General features: G+C 40.9%; 1 protein-coding gene across 3 annotated transcripts in view; it reads right to left on the reverse strand.

Annotated features, from left to right (window-relative positions):
* Nucleotides 1-17,092, reverse strand: part of NR3C2 (nuclear receptor subfamily 3 group C member 2) — a 332,295-nt gene that overhangs the window by 42,455 nt on the left and 272,748 nt on the right. For all 3 annotated transcript variants that reach the window (XM_090036366.1, XM_090036367.1, XM_090036365.1), the window contains 2 exons: nt 15,142-15,492; nt 14,049-14,193 (listed from right to left, as the gene is read on the reverse strand). In XM_090036366.1, coding sequence (XP_089892492.1) covers nt 14,049-14,193; nt 15,142-15,492 — 496 coding nt within the window. The remainder of the gene's footprint in view (nt 1-14,048; nt 14,194-15,141; nt 15,493-17,092) is intronic.

Consider the following 17,092-nt stretch of genomic DNA (forward strand, 5'->3'; position numbering starts at 1 on the left):
AGAGCAGCTGTACTTGGCATATTTGTTTGCTGTAAGACTTCAATATTTGAGATTCTATTTTATTACCTTATTTTACTAGCTTTCTCAGGCAATCTAAATAGAAGTGATTCAGCTTCTTCACATGACTATCAGTTGTCCAGCAGGACATATAATCAGGAAATGAGAACTGATTCCTTGCAGATTCCACCCCAGAGATGTTCATTTAAACTTCCAAAGGTGCACTCATTTTAGCAATTCTTTTACTCAGTATAAACTTCAGATGACAGAGTGCTTCTTAGATAGGTGACTGGATTAAATTAGTTCCCACCAACTATGCACCACAGCCAGAATATCAAACCCAGTTACTTTGCCATGTTGGAGCAATAAGACTGCCTTTCCAGTCTCCAAGTATATAGGTTCAGAAGCAAAAAAATCATAGATAGCATATTGCTTAGTAAAAGATTGACAGCTGGATTCTCTGCTGAGGTTGAACCCTTGAAATAAAATAAATATGTTCTGTATTTTACTTGAAATTAAATGAGTGAATTCTAAACATGAAAGCCATCTCCTGAGAAAGCCCTCCCTGGAGAATACCACTTCAGAAACAAACACTGAGACTATCAAACTCCTTAAGATTTCAACTACTTGCCCTCACTGAAATCTCATGTCTATCAACGGAAGAACTGTCACTAGCTTAAAGGTACCTTTTACATATTGAAAACTTCAGCTCGTTGTTGGTAATGGTAACAAATGAGCTGCTGGTATTTTTAACTGGGAAGCTCTTCCTTCTATTTTCTGGGAGAAAGTTGACATTCTTAAAATAATCATTATTTTAAACCACTTGCATATGACCTTCTCTTCACCAATTAGAAGTCTGTTTCCAAGCTAATAGGAAAAGGATGAGAACTGCTGAAGAGTTTAGAATTCTTGATAATTCCTGCTGTGGACTGCCAGTCGGCTTTTCTGTTAGTACGTTCCTGGAATGAACGGACAGTGCAAAATGGGGACTGGTACCTTAAAATCATGATTAGTTTATAACAAAATATCCCTTTACAGACTTCTGTTTACATAAAAACAAGGAGAGGTCTCTTTCAGCAACTGGGGAAGATACAACTTTATTTATTTCAGTTGCCCAGGTATAGAGGTGGTGTTACAATGGACTAAGGTGCACACACTTTACACACAGATTATTATTGCCAAAAGCACTAGTTAACTGAAAAGAACCCACCCATACCTGGCATAACCGTTTGTCCCAAATTAGCCAGGATAGTCTCAGATTTCAGAGGCTGGTCCCAGCTGGCTGGTAAGAATTAAAATGAATGTCTTGGAAACACAGGGGCACAAGGCACAGTCCAGTGGGGAGGCGGAGCAGTGCAAAGCAGCATGGCGCACCAGGCAGGTGGGCAGGCAGGCACTGCTGCCTACCCACCTGCCTGCCTGACACACCATGCTGCCCTGCCCCCAGCACTGCTTGCAACAGCACCACTGACTTGGGAAAGTTGGGGGGCAAGAGGGAGGGGAAAGGAGCAGTGTCCTAGGTTCCCAGATTTCCTTATAGTAATCCTACCCATGTCAGCCATCTACAAGTAGTGGGCTTTCATTTACAAAGCCAAAATTCCTCCTGGGATTTGCTAAATCACCCCCACAGCAGGCCTATCCAACAAGGGTTGTGACTTTAATTAACCCACAGACAGTAGGGAGAAAAACATGTGGTCCCAATTTTAAAAGAATCTATCTTCACTGCAGTACAGTTACAACACAACATCAATAAAGTTATGGCTGCATTAACTTTCTCCCTTGAGAAGGCAAAGATTTACTCTACAGTGCTAAGAACTGTTAAATATCACATCAATTTATATGTAATGTTGCACTGCTTTCCATTTTTAAGGCATATTAACTTTGATAAAACTCATATTAGGATTCACATTAAAATAATTAAATTCATACAATTATTTAAACCACAAAAAATCAAGATAATAAAAGTATACAAATGGCTAATAAAACCAAATGTTTGACATAAGTAACAATTAATTATGCAGTTAATGAGAACTAAGATTGTATACATGAAAGCTGTAATCTTTCCTCTCAGTTTATCTCCTACTAAGGGAAAGACTCCACATGAAAAATAACATACAATAACATTTTCATTTGATAAGAACCTTGTAGTACTACGTATAACGATGAAATATAGCTGAGCACCCCATACATCACAATGTACACAGGCTCCCATACAGTACCTTGGCAGTAAAAAAGCAGCAGAACACTTGTCTGTCACACAGTGCCACTTTGAGGGATAGGATACACATGACCACACATCAGCATGAGTACTTGCTACATTCTCTTGTTTAGGAGGAGACAGAAGCATTATCCTTCTTACATTGACTTAGCACCAGAGATGAGGAACCTTTGTCTGGGTCAGCTGGGGAAGACTCCACTAAGGTATGTCTTCCTTTTCACTTACTTCCTTGTAGAGGCCTCCTGTTACCCCACTCTCCCAATGCCAAACTGCATATATATCATCATCCCCTTCATACTCTTACTACTACTACTATTTTTTCCTTCTTTTTTTTAATCTGGGCGGTAAATCATTCATTTTATCAATTTTTGCACTGTATTTGGACGATGGGCAGAGCTGAGAATATTAAGCTAGAAAATACTGATGTTTTATTGTATTGGTTCTTTCATCTATAGACAGTTGTCAACAACCTGGTTGAAAACTCTGTCCATCCCATCTTCCCCTTTCCATTTTCCAAGTTTCACCAAATGATCATTCTGCAAATGATTCCTAGAAAATTCCCTGGAAGCCCTGGAATTGATTAGATGTAGCATTCAAAAGTTATTACTTTGCAGATGACGAGACAAAGCAACAGAGGAATGACAAAGTTGATTCACTTTGCTCAGTCAACAACCATTTACAGAGACTGCCCAGTAAAATAAAAAACAAATATAAAGAAATACAGAGTAATTACTGCTTGTTGCATTTTTACATCAAGAACAGACATTATGATAACTCTGCAGGTTCTCTCTTCTTGTGTGTTCAATTTGAATGGCATTGTTTTTGTACTATATACAAAACTGAATGTTTTGATACACTTGCCTCAGCAAAAGGTCTGAGCTCTGTTTCCTTTTTACAAGACATAAAGAACAGGTAAAGTATGTACAAGTCTCCCTGATAAAAGCTTGCATGTCCACTTCTCCTAGCACCGAAAGCTCAGGTTTCATGAGTTCAAGGCTTCCCAAGAGAAAAAAAATATCCCAACAGATAAATTAAGGACAGAGTATCAAACGTACCTTCTACCCGTCCAATGTGATCAGTAATTATATGCCTCAGCTTTTATTGGTAAAATATGAAGATTATCAGGCTGATGGCAATGACAGCTGAAAGGCAACAATCTAATGACTGTTAGATTTACAAGATTCCAAAATCTATGTAAAATTAGACACCATGTGTTTACACACATGCTCTGGGACGCGGGGGGGAAGAACACACTAATTAAAGTGCTCGGAGCATCACTTGCGTCAGCATCCCCATGCTGAAAAATGACACCGGGGTAGGGGTGCTTTAACTAACAAGTGCTGGTTAAAGCACTCCAGCTGCCATTTTTCAGCATGGGGATACTGATACACATGACACTGGAGTCTGGAGTGTGGTAATTACCACACTCCAGCAGACTTGATTAAATCACCCCATGGGATTAAACAGATTTCAAACTAGATCAGAATCAGTATTACGGGAGTTATAGTTATTGATCAATTACAGTTATCAATATGGAAAATGATGAATAGAACAGTAATTCTTTAAACGCTCTGATAAAGACAAGGCAAATTTAATGAACCATCTTTTTCCCCTCTGAACACATATTTAAAGCAAATCTGGTCCTCTTAAATTTTTTGCTTATTTTGTTGTATTTAGCCTCTTTAATGTTACTTTACAAATCAGAACACCAGGAAGAATTACAGGCTTCAGCATTTAAGGCGAAGTACAGACAGTCAAAAAGCCCGAGGCTAAATTGATTCAATCTCCCCAAGTTAGTCTAAACCATGTAGATTGAACCAATAAAGTGAACAGACACTCACTTTTGATGCTGGAATTGCAGCCACATGCCTGCAGTGGCCCAGGCCAGAAGCCAGAGGGTACTAGAGCACACCTTCCTGCTTAGCTGGAACAGATAGCTTTGGCCAAGGCTAACCTTCCCACCCTGAAAGGGGTAGTTTGGGGGGAGGTGCAAAACATCCTGGGATACTGGAAGACTGTGAGTTAACTTGAATCTGGAGAGGATCTGGGACAACAGTTCTATAAACTGATTTAACCTGAATCAGTTAAGTTGGATACTACATCTATTCAGGTTTATCTTAAACTGGTTTCAGCCATTTTGATAGTGGCTTATGTGCACTGAACTTCTGTTATGTTACAGATCTGAACTGGTTTCCAATTATTTATACCGGTTTATGTGTAATTTCTGTCTAGCCTAAAGGTCATGTAAAGGTAGCTGTATTTTTACAGCTTATTATACAACACTAACTCAAATAGTCTTAAATTCTACGAGAAGTCTGTGAGAGGATGTTAAGATACAATAAAAAGACAACAAATGTGCTACCTACCAATAAAACATGTAGAACTAATAGAATGAATATTATGAATAAACTTCTTGCTACAGTTAGATTCCTATATACTCAGTTTTAATGTAAAAATTATGATCCTTTTAGCACAGCCAAATCCTCTGCCATTCACATAATCTTGTCACTGTTAGTACAAGTGTTTTCTCAACCACTCCTAAAATTCCACTCCCAAAATCCAGACCATTTTCCCCACATTTCTCCACTTCATCTGCTCTCCATCTATTTTTATATTTTATCTGAAATATTTATTTTCATATCTTATCTAAAACATTTTTCCTTCTTTCTCTCTGACTCTTTTTCTTCCATGTTTGCATAATTTACAAATGTGTGAACCATAGAATTTTAATATAAAATATGGTATACAGGGGTGGATTAACTCATTAATGGGCCCTAGGGAAACAAACAATGCACCTAGTTGTTTTGCGTAGGGCAGCAGCAGCCGCCACCAGGGCAGTGAGCTGCAGCATGCAGCCCTACAAGGGAAAAGTAACTGGGAAGCAAAATAAGCAAAATTGGGCCCTTCCTCGTTTAGGGCCCTAGTTTGCCTATGCATTAATCCAGCCCTGTGGTATACAAGATGGGATTTTATTGAAAATTAAAAGTTCCCCGCAAAACTGAGTATTGTTAGTGGAAATCAAAGTATTCATTTTATGGCAATATTTGGAGGACAGAGAGATTTGATAGTGGACAAGTATTGCACCACAAATTTGAAGTGACCAAAAGTATCATACATCACCTGAAGCCACAGACGAAAGGCACTGAACTTCAACTATGCCTTAATTGTTCAATTTTGTTATGAGCTGAGTCTACCCTCCAGATGCTCCTTTTTGTCATTAAATTCTATCTGTACTGGACAAATACTCAAGCCTTTTTTGAGGTCTGTTCAGTTCTTGCTCAGGCAAAATTCTCCTTTAAGATCTCTCTGGGTAGGAATTTGAATTGAATGCTAACTTCAGGATCTGGCCCATTAACTTTTTTGTAGCTACTATTTTTACAGTAATTATGTTTTTTATTTCATACAGTATAGTTGGCAAACTGAAAGAACATCAGAGAACAAGAAAAATCTAGCTGTATCTACCATATCACTGTATGATTACAGTATTGTTACTACATGGATCATGACACTACATTTTTGTAATGTCATTTCTGAGAATGTCTCAAAGGACTTTAATATACCTCTTAAGTACATTACTCATGCCCATTTTACAGATGAATTAAACTGATACAGACTTTTCAAAAGCATTTAAGTAATTTAGTGCTCTGGTAGACATTACACTTGATTAATGTGTTAATTGTGCCATAAATATGCAATATGACATATACGAAGCCAAGTTATGGCATCATAAAATGGCAAACCAGCCAACAAAGATGATCCATGTTGGCTGTTAACATGGAGATGCAGCTGCCCCCAATCTGGAACAAGACAGATTGCCCAGGAGCTCCCTGCAACTCAATAGGATTCCTGCCTTACCCTGATACCCATGTGGGAGATGCAGGACAAGGCTGTTTGAAGTGCTGGTTCACAAAGAGCCCCAAGGCTTCCCATGACCTGGAAGGTTTGCTGCTTTGCCCTACCACACTTGTAGGAGGAGCAGGGCAAGGCTCTTTAAAGTGCAAGGTAGCAAAGAGCCTTGGGTCCTGACTTGGGATTAGGCAAGGGAGCATCCCCAAGTCTCATTAACAGACCTAGGGCTGTTCTCTGCCCAGTCTTGGAGATCAGCCACAGGATGGATATGTCCTGGACCCAGGGTAATGATTAGGCAGGGCAGGTCATATGATTTTGGGGGTGGGGTATAATATTCCTCAGACTCCAATTGTGTAACTGCCTTAGTGTCTGCCAGCAGCCTGACAAACTTAAATCCCATTTTCAGAAGCCACTCAAGGACATGACAAACCCTGTTTCACTGACAGTTCCTCTGCAGCCTTCTTTTCCTCAGGCTGACAAGTCCCAGATCCCTCAGCCTTTCCTTGTATGACTTGCCTTTTAAGACTCTCATCACACAGGTGGCTCTTCTTTGGACACTCTCAGGCTTGTCCACATCCTTTTTAAAGTGTGGTACCCAGAACTGGATGTCAGATAGGGACTTACCCAAATCAAGGTAGCAGATGGGCGATGCCACAGGCCAATTGTGGCATTGGCCACCATTTTCATGGGCTTATTGTGTTGCCCCCCCCAACACACACACACATTTCTGACTGGCCAAGGGGCCCTGGCTGCCCCACCCCTCATCGCTGAGGGGTAGTATTGGAGCTAAACTCTACTTTGCCACCAAAATAAGTGGCACTTATGCAGTTTTTAGACATATAAATCCTAAAACTGCATTATACTTTGACCTGAATCATAGCATAATGACCTGAATCTAAATTTCTAATGTAGCTAAGTTTGTTAACTGAGGAGGGACCTGGTAGCAGCTTACCGCTACATTAGGGGAGTACATCAAGAGCTTGGTGACCAACTGTCCACCAGGGCACCCAAGGGGAAAACCAGGAGTAATGGCCACAAACTCCTGGAAGATCAATTCAGGCTCAACATTAGGACAAACTCCACAGTCAGAGTGTCCAGACTGTGGAATAAGCTCCTTCCTACCCTGGAAATCTTCAAGAGGAGACTAGACACTCACCTTGCTGGTGACCTGACACCCAGTTACCTTTCCTGCTTGGTGCAGGGGGCTGGACCCAATGATTTTCCCAATGAACTTCTGAATAGTACAGTATAGATTCAAAGATTCATAGATTGTAAGGCCAGAAGGAACTCATCTCATGCCACTTCACTGCGCAGCACCCTGCACCCCACAGCTGGCGGGTGCTCCCAGTGTCGGGAAGGGGTGGTTTGCACAGCTGCAGGGTGCTGCAAGGGGAGCGGGCAGGGGGGTGCAGGCAGCAACCACCAGCTGCAGCACATGGCCATGGGCCCTTAGGCCAGACTGACAGAGGCAGGTGGAGGTGGGGGCCAAGGAGGACAGGGCTCCCTGCTGCCAGGTGCAGGAACCGGCTGACCAGGCGCATGGCTTGTGACCATGGGGGGTGTGGTGCATGGCCATGTGTGGGGGCGTGTTGGGCGTGCTATAGGGTGCCCTCTCAGCAGCCTGTAGTGGGGGTGGGGTGGTGTGTGACGTAGGGTGCTGCGCAGCGAGCAGGCATAGGGGGCGTGCCTCACCCCGCATGCTAGAGACAGGGGGCGCTGCCTGCACCTCATTTGCCCCTTCACCACGTGGCACCCTGTGGCTACATGCCCTGCCATCCACAGCCAGTGGGTTCTCCCAGTGCAGCGGGGGCAGGGTGTGTGGCCACAGGGTGCTGTAAGGGCAGCGGGTAGGGAGGTGTGGGTAGTGCCCACCAAATGGGCCACGTCCCCATGCACAGTCCCCATACGGCACCCTGCAGCCACATGCCATGCCCCTCCCCACGCCCTGAACACCCGCTGGCTGCAGGGTACATGGGTGTGTGTGGGTTTGGCATGTGGCTGGGTAAGTGTGCATGTGACTGATGGGTGTGGCATGGGTGGGTGAGTGTGAAATGTGGCTGGTGAGTGGCAGAAGGCTTCTAGAGAGAGTTGTCATTACAGTACTTCTTCATGCAGGAAAGGCCTGTTAGAAGGATGTCTGTGTTTCATAAGAAAGCGAAAAAAGGCCAATGGATTGTTAGTAGAATGTTTAAACATCTTTAATAGTCTTTCCAGAAAAATAAAGCCTTCATGCGAACACTATTTAGCATTCTATGCTTCACTACCCCACCCTGCCTATGAATGGATTGTCTTCACCATCAAATCTTGCCTGAAATCACACTTCTTCAGGGACACCTCTCAGTTTCCTTGACAGAGAAAGATAGAATGGGCATACTAATTATGCTGAAAATGCAGGGTTGCTGTATATCTACACAGGCTAAGCAGAATAATTCCATGTACCTGATCATATTAGCCTGGAAAAAGTAAAGACTAATTCAGAGATGTCTTAATGGCACTGAAGCAAATCATAGTGAAGCAACAGTGCACTGCAGTGAAGCAAAAGAGGATAAAACCTCATCATGGAGCATCTGATGCATGGTTACTCCTGAGTCTTACTCCATAGGAAGCAAAAGCAAACTCTGTTCCATTCAGTCCTACTTACTGGGTAAAAAAGAGCAAATGGACAACTACCCTATATCAGATGTTCCCAAGTAAGTTTTCATTTCCAGTGTATGCTGGAGAGTGAATGAATGGAAGCTAGAGGAAGAGAGAGATCAGGGGGAGTCAAAAGCAATTGGAGGAGCTGGATGAGAATATTAGAAATTAAAGCAGGGTAAAACTGGATTTGGAAAGAAGCCTGAAGGAGGAAAATTAAGCTGGGCAAGGAGGCTAATATTACCATCACAAGTAGAAAATTACAAGCAGCTAGATGAAAAGAAAATGCCAAGACAGGGGGTGGCAGATTGGAGGGGCAGAAGGGGTCAAACTGGAAAAATCAGTGGATGAGTATAAACTTGCTAGAGAGGTCTCCAGAGACCAGAATAGAATCCAAAATTCCTGGTTCTCACCACTCATCTGTAAATGTTTATGAAGTCTGACAAAGTATCTTATCCCTGCCTATTTCATGGAGGGTTGCAGCATACTACTGCTATCAGCTACTCCCTTAGCTGAGCTAGCAGAAGCATGTACCAGAAGTGGTCCTCAACAAGAGACTAACCCCACTGATGTCACATGACTGAATTTCTATGCTTACTGCCACTTAACAATTAGGAAATTGAATAAAAAATATATTTTTAAGAATATTAAGTTTGCAAAGTTGCACACAGAAAAATTAGGAAATACAAAATTAATGCATGCTTATGATTATGTTTTAGAGTATGTTTTTAATTATACAATTACATTCTATTTTTCCACAAGACTTCTTTCAGTGGCGTAACTCATTTCTCATGACAAACACTGCACTGTGTAAAATACATGTTCAAACAATATATGGGGAAAGAGAGAAAGAGACAGACAGTTACTTCAAGAGATTTAGCAGCATGGTACTTTTCATTTTATTCAACTTGCATTTTGTTCACTTGGCACAATTAAAGCAGTGGAAATATATGCATGATTTATGAAGACAAACAGTGCACTTACGCTTATAGACACTAGAGACAAGTGGAAGTTGGGTAGGTTCACTGAGTCCCGCGTAACCCCAACATGGAACTCAAACCAAGAGTGGGTTTGACACTATTAACATACTGGATTCTTTGATGCTCAAAAGATGTACTTAATAGTTTGTAATTACAGAGATTGTCACTGATTGGCTGTCTTATTTGCAAGCCTTCAGAATAACCAAAAAGCCTCACAGAATATAACCATATTATATACCCTGTCCAATATTTTTAAATACAGAATTTCCTTTTACTTGCAGAACTTAAGAAAAGAATGGGAGACAAATGTTTGTGAGAATAATAAAAAATTACAAGCTTATCACTTTAGTTATTTTACCTAATATAAAACAAAAAGCATTGCATATACACCTACAACTTTTTTCCAACTTGTACATTTGTTATACTTCTAAACATGATGCTAGCTTCTTTTTATTTAATTATATTAATAGAATTATTTTGTATCCATTGTTCATCAAATGAAAATGTTTATTATTGCTATACAAGCACTGAAGGCAGGCCAGCATTCCAGCTTCTGACACCTTTCTACTTCTCATACAGGGGCAGAGAACAGCCTCTTCGGGTACAGGACAAGCACTGTTGAGCTACAGTTACTAATGGCACTGGTTTGTCATCCAGCCTTAGCTAATAGAGCTAGCCAAATGCAAAGGGCAGTGCATGCTGCACCATCTTAAATGATGTATCAAGAACTGTGATCCCCTTGCACCTGGTTTGGTGAAGCAATTCAGACGTCTGTTTATTATATGCAGTAGAATCCAGAGTTACATACTACTATGAAAACAAACTTCAACAATAGATAAGAGATAATCTGCAGAACTTTCACTGGATGACATTACTTCACACCATCTTTTAGACAGAGATTTTATGGTATGTGAATGTGCATAAAAGTAACAGAGAAACACGATACAGTTCCACAAATATTGAAGGAACACATGCATAAAGTGAAGAAACAGAACTAAATGCCACCACAGAAAAATAAGCAGAATCTGCTTTAAATAATACAACCACGTTTCTGAGGTTGATAAACGAAGATTACAGTACAAATGGAAAATGGAAGGAAATTTTCAACTTGCATTACAAAATCACCAGTCTATTTTTTCTTCTTTGATGGAAAAAGCAGTTCTAGAGATGCTCATATCCTGTGTACTTTGCTGGATTTCAGTGTTTTATGTGCCCCCCCACCTCCCGGTCCCCTCCCACATACAGCCCCCCAGTTGAGAAAGACTTCACAGGCAGAACTTCCAGACTACAGTGGAAATAGTTTCTAATGGAGCATGACACAGTGGGCGCCTTTACCTGTGTGTCCCACTGTACATTTGGTATTGTGCAGTCATTTAGTACTTGCTAAAGCAAGTACTAAATGACTGTGCAGTCCTGGCAGTGTGTGGCTTCATTTTTGACCCTACTACACAGCAGCAATAATCTACTGCACAGTAGTGGCGGTGTCATGGTTAGTGCCCGTCAACACTGCGTCACCATGTCCAATGTATCTTAGTTAGGTTTTTTGGAATGTTAGCATTTCTATATATTTATTCAATATATATTTTAATTTAATGTTATGAGTTTCCCTTCATTCCCAAGAATGCTTGTGTGTTTAATTTTTAACTTATACAAGATAAAGAAATGCATTTTCTAAGCCTTGTAATTAAGATTTCTCATCATTCTTCTCCGGTATGAAATATGTCCACGGTTACAGAACTCTTTCCATTTTGGAGACAGAAACCTATCCTTAATTTTTCAGGAGGTTGCCCAGCCTTGTATGTTTTAAATAATATAAAAGCCCCTATCCCCATGATTTACCATGGTCTGTGCACCTGGATCTATTTATTATTCAACATATCCTAAAGAGAAAGTAATTCTCAATGTATCCACTATTCCAAAAATTCAATTTCTTTACTGTCTTCTAACCTCTCAAAATCCCTGGTGGGTGCTGATTTTTATAGCCCTGTAATTCATAGATTCATAGATTGTTAGGGGCTGGAAGCAACCTTGCAGTTCATCGGGTCCAGCCCCCCTGCTCTAGGTAGGAAGACAACTGGGGTCAAGTGACCCCAGCAAGGTGACTGTCTAGTTTCCTCTTGAAAAACCACCAAGGTAGGAGACTGCACCACCTCTGGAGGGAGTTTATTTCACAGTCTGGACACCCTGACTGTGAAGGAGTTTTTCCTGGTATTAAGCCTGAAGTGGCCTTCCAGGAGTTTGTATCCATTGGTCCTGGTCTTCCCCAGGGGTGCCCTAGTGAACAGTTGTTCACTGAGCTCCTGATGCACTCCTCTGATATAATGGTAAGCCACTATCAATTCCCCTCTCAACCTTTTCTTCTTTAGGTTAAAGAAGCCCAGGTCCTTCAGTCTTTCCTTGTATGGCTTGCCTTGAAAGTCCCTGATCATACATGTGGATCTTTTCTGGACTCTCTCAAGTTTTTCCACGTCCTTATAGAAGTGTGGCGCCCAGAACTGGACACAGTACTCCAACTGCGGTCTCACCAGTGCTGAGTACAGTAGGAGTATCACTTCCTTAGTTTTACATGAGATGTATCGGTTGATGCATGCCAGCGTGTTACCTGCCCTGCTGGCCAGCGCATCGCACTGATGGCTCATATTCATGAGATGGACGATCATTACCCCTAGATCCCTTTTGGCCGTGGTGCAGGTCAGGCTGTCACCACCGAACCTGTATGTATGTTGACTGTTTTTTTTCCCCCAGATGGAGCACCTTACACTTGTAAGTGTTAAACTTCATCTGGTTCAGGTCTGCCCAACTCTGTAGCCTGTCCAGGCCTGCCTGTATCTGCCACTTATCTTCTGCCGTGACCACCCTGCCCCATAACTTGGTGTCGTCCATGAACTTAACCAGTGAGCTTTTCACTCCCCTGATATAATGACTGAGTATATAATTAAATATACATTTTTATGAAGTTTGCTTTTTCAATTAGGTTTAGTAAGAGAATTTTTCCCCTATGACCCCTCTCTGATACCCTAAATCAGAGAGTAGTAACCTTGTTGTCACCATGACATATTGCTTGCAACCAAGCCCCTAGCACAGGCCACTACCCCCATATGATGATCAGCAGTGGTGTGAAAGAAATAGATAGAAATAGGCAGGCGCTAAGACCCTGGGGATGCCTCCTCCACTGCCATGTTGCCATTCCCTGAGCTGCCCCAGAATGGATCCAATCTTTTCATGGCCATAGGTTGCCAACCCCTGCCCTAAGTAATTTTTTACCTGATTTCAACAAGAAAAGAGTCTAAAAATAAAATTTCAACTACTTTAGTGAATCACAGCTACCTGTCCTCTTAGTCTAACCTCTTTTGTTAAAATTTACTGCTACAGAGTCAGATTCAGAAACTACTAAAATCAATAGAAAATCTCCTACTGACATTAATATGGGCCTTGGTTTAGACCAAATATTCAAAAGCCATGCAATCACTATTAAGTAAAGAAAGAAAGACTGCCTAGCTGCACAGCAGCACGCAGCAAAAATGCACCAGTAACATAGTTCAGCATTTTTTTTCCAAGAGAAATAATTCAGAATGTTTTAGTAAAACTGAGTCCTCAGCAAGAGTATTTCCTTTTGCTTTTGTGGTCCATTCTTTTCCCACATTTTTTTTCTCTAGTACCTCCCTCCTATTTCACATTCATACTTTCAGAAAGAGAGTCATCCAATGCTACTCCAATTTGCTTGCTGTATCTTTATCTTTATTTCCTGACTACCACTTCTGAATAAATGCTAGGGAAAGGAAATACAAATTAAATTAAATTCACCATAGACAGAGCTTTAATGATCTTAAAATAGGAAGGAATACACATACTTGGAAGGAACGGTTCCTCCAGTCTTTCTTAATGCATCATAAAACAAGTTACATTTTATAATAGAAAAACATTTTGCCTTGCAAAAATGATTGCAAAGAAGGGTAATTATGATTGTCATGAAAACAGATTGAGCAGCTGTATACTGTTAACAAAAGAACCGTTATACAAATCTGTTTACAAAAGCTTGCAATTTAAATATTCACATTTCCTAGAAATTAGAGAGTCTTTCAAGCCATAATACATACCAAAAAAATACCTTTATCTATTAATGTTGGCTTTGTATCAATTGTATTTCAAAGGCTATCAGAGTGTCTCCTTTAGGGAACTTTCATGTCCATTTGCATCCGTAAAGAAAAGGAAGGAAGTACAATGTCCCTGTTGACAGTCCTTCACTTGCTCAACTTCTATACATACATTTTCAATTTGGGTTATCAGGATTTTTACTCTACATATTTATGTTCTAAAATCTTGTAAAACTCTCCAGCTTGCTTTGTAAAGGACAACAAACATATACTTACTCATCAAAGATCAGGTCGGGTGCAAAGTACAGGAATTGGCTGTTTGTATGTTTATAGGATCTCCAGCTCAAGGCAAATGATGATAGACACATCCATGAATACTGGATTAGAGTAATTTGGTCCTCAAGAGGCAAGTTTCTAAATCCTGAAGAACAGAACAAACTGAATTCAACATTTAAGTGTAATCTACTTCAGAGCACCCAATGGAATTAGAGAAAGAGCTCAACACTTCCCTAACATAGTGTTTCCCAAATTTTTGATACCTGAGGCACACTTTTTTCTGGATTAAAATGGTCAGCACACCTTTTACATCCTAAGAGATAGATCTAGACCTAGACTTCCAGTCCACAGGACTACATATGTAGAACTATTATATGAGGACTTAAACAGTGGTTCACATATTTTGGGTCTGTGGTCCAGATTAACAGTGTCAGGTCAGTCTGCAGGCCAGATCTGGTCCTTGGGCTCAATCCTGCAGGTGGTACTAGCCTAGCTGGGGCCTGATACAGCTGTGAGGGGCCAACCTGGCTGGGACCCAATCCAGCTGTGCACAGCTTAGAAATTTAATGGCAAGGGAGCAGTGGACCACTGAAGGCAAGGGACCACTGAATTTATGGACCCATGGGGAGCCCCGTGGGCTGGACAACATGGCTCTGTGGGCCATATGGTACAGTATCATGTTTTGCAGCACACTTCCAGTGCTCTCACAGAACACCAGTGTGCTGTGGCACACCCTTTGAGAATCACTGCCCTAAGAGATTATTTATCCCTATGCTCAGAGAAACAACACTAAACAGTTACGCCTATGCTTACCCTGTGCAGTTTAGAATAGTACAATTCTGAACAAAATGTACTTTATTTAGGTAGTTATTACCAATAATGAACAGAGTTCAGTTGTAATCTTTTATCACAAGCGCTGGACACAGTTGCATTGACAATAAAATACAAATATTTATTACCCTTTCCATTGAGAGAAACCCATAAATATTTTTTAAATGTGTGCAGTAGGCTACAGACTAAACCCCAGTCAGACAAATGGCATATTAAGCCACAATGCCCATTTAAAAATACATAAAGTAAATTACATTCCTACCTGGAAGTATCTTTGCCCACTTTACCACCTGAATCATCTGCTTGCCAGCAAGGCGGTTTAAAGTGGAAAGCAGGTACTCTGCTGTGTCTGGTTTTGAGCTGTCATATCCTGCATACACAATTTCAGGTTCAATGCTTTCAAGAATCTTAACAGGAGCTGGAGTAAGTGCTGGTGAAATAGATACGTGGGGAACAAGTGCTGTGTTTACAGATGGCTCTGTTACAGGAGCAATGTATGTAGTCCCTTCCTCTGGGCTTTGGGGTGGTGGTTGCTGCTGCTGCTGCTGCGGTTGAGGTTGCGACTGTTCTTCGTGCATCCCTTTCAACTTCCCCAACTTTTTGGACTTTCGGGCTACAAAGAGGAAACAGGCAGTTACAGAAAGCTGAAATATGTTTTTCTTTATGAAAGCCTAAAGAAAACATCATCTCAGGGGGTGGGGGGGGCAGGTTTAAAGACATTAATATTGAAACCACCTTTACCTAATATGCACATGTCTGGACAGAGTAAAAACTGGAACACAGGCTGAAAAAAACTGTAAGTCTCTATCAATTAAAAATTAGGATATACTATTAAATGTGCATCTCATCTGCATCTCTTGAACATTTTTCTAGATACTGGTGCATACATCAAATAAAGAAAACGTCCAGTCCTAGCTTACCTTTTCTACTTTATAAATATTAATTCTCTTATGAACACAAATCATTCTGGTTGCCCATTTGTTGTACCTCTTCAATAGCAAAAGAGTAAGGCATTATAATTTGTATCTATGCTATACTTAATATATAAGCCCTGTGCCTAGTTATTTGTTTCAATGAACCACTGCAAAAAAGTTTTTGATTTTTGTCAGTTACTATTGTAAGTGCATATCAATACAGGGTTTAATTCACAGTCCCTGTTGGATTTTGTATTATGTCTCTCTAATTTTTTTTAGCCCCATACCCTGCTCCTTTCCAACATTTATCATAAGCCACTTAGTCTTTTAACCTAATTTAGTCAAACCCATTTTCAATAATTTGATCCTAGTCATAATCTTTTGTCACTGTAAATTGTTTGCCACCTTTGTATTTCACTCAGAAATAAGTCTTCTCTTCTGGTTACTTTCATAGTCACACTATAGTTAAACAAGAATACCAAGTCCTGTGTAACATTTATCACTTGCTGCTATCAACAGCTTTCTACTGATTTGCATCCCTGAGGACAACAATAGCGGTATGTTTTCACTACATACAATGACACAGGAAAAAGGGGTGGTTCTCTGTAGGCCCATTCTCTTTAATGTAACATAGTTCATAGACAGCTAAATGGATACAAAAAAATTGTTAATTCTCCCATTCTGTAGATTAACTGGCACCAAAACTTGTGGATAATGTCAGCCTATCAAGGAGCCCTAGAACAACAGCAGTAAATTTGGTACATTTTGCATTTAATTTTGTACTTGTACAGTTGGTCAAACCTTGTTTTTTGTATTTTATACAAATACAAGATCTTCCTGAATATAAGACAACCCCCCAAAATTAGATACTATATATGGAAAACTCATAAATTTGTTCAAATTTTCTCGGTACAGAATGTAATTATTAGAGGATTGCCTTGAATTTGTTCCTCTCCCAATGCTACAGCAGGGAAAATAAATTTGAGGGATCAGGTTTCCCCCTTGCCCTCTGCCCCCACAACTTCCGCCCACAGCCCCTTTCTCCTCTTCTTATAGTCAGAGCTTGCTCTCCCTGAGCATACAGAAGTGAGGGGCAAATTTTAAAACACTGACTGCATCGCCACAAGCAGGGGCATAAGGTCGCCACTGGGAAAAAAACAGCAGCACAAATTTATGCCACTGCTTTTTGCCCAAGAGCATGCCCCTGCATGTGGGGTTAGCAGGGGGAAAATGCTCCAGGTAGGGTAGGGGAGGCTGAGGCCAACACCTGGGTTGACCCCAGCAGCTTTACCTGGAATC

Source organism: Crocodylus siamensis, chromosome 2 (genome assembly GCF_052110815.1).
Source record: "Crocodylus siamensis isolate JL-2025a chromosome 2, ASM5211081v1, whole genome shotgun sequence".
Classification (NCBI taxonomy): domain Eukaryota; kingdom Metazoa; phylum Chordata; order Crocodylia; family Crocodylidae; genus Crocodylus; species Crocodylus siamensis.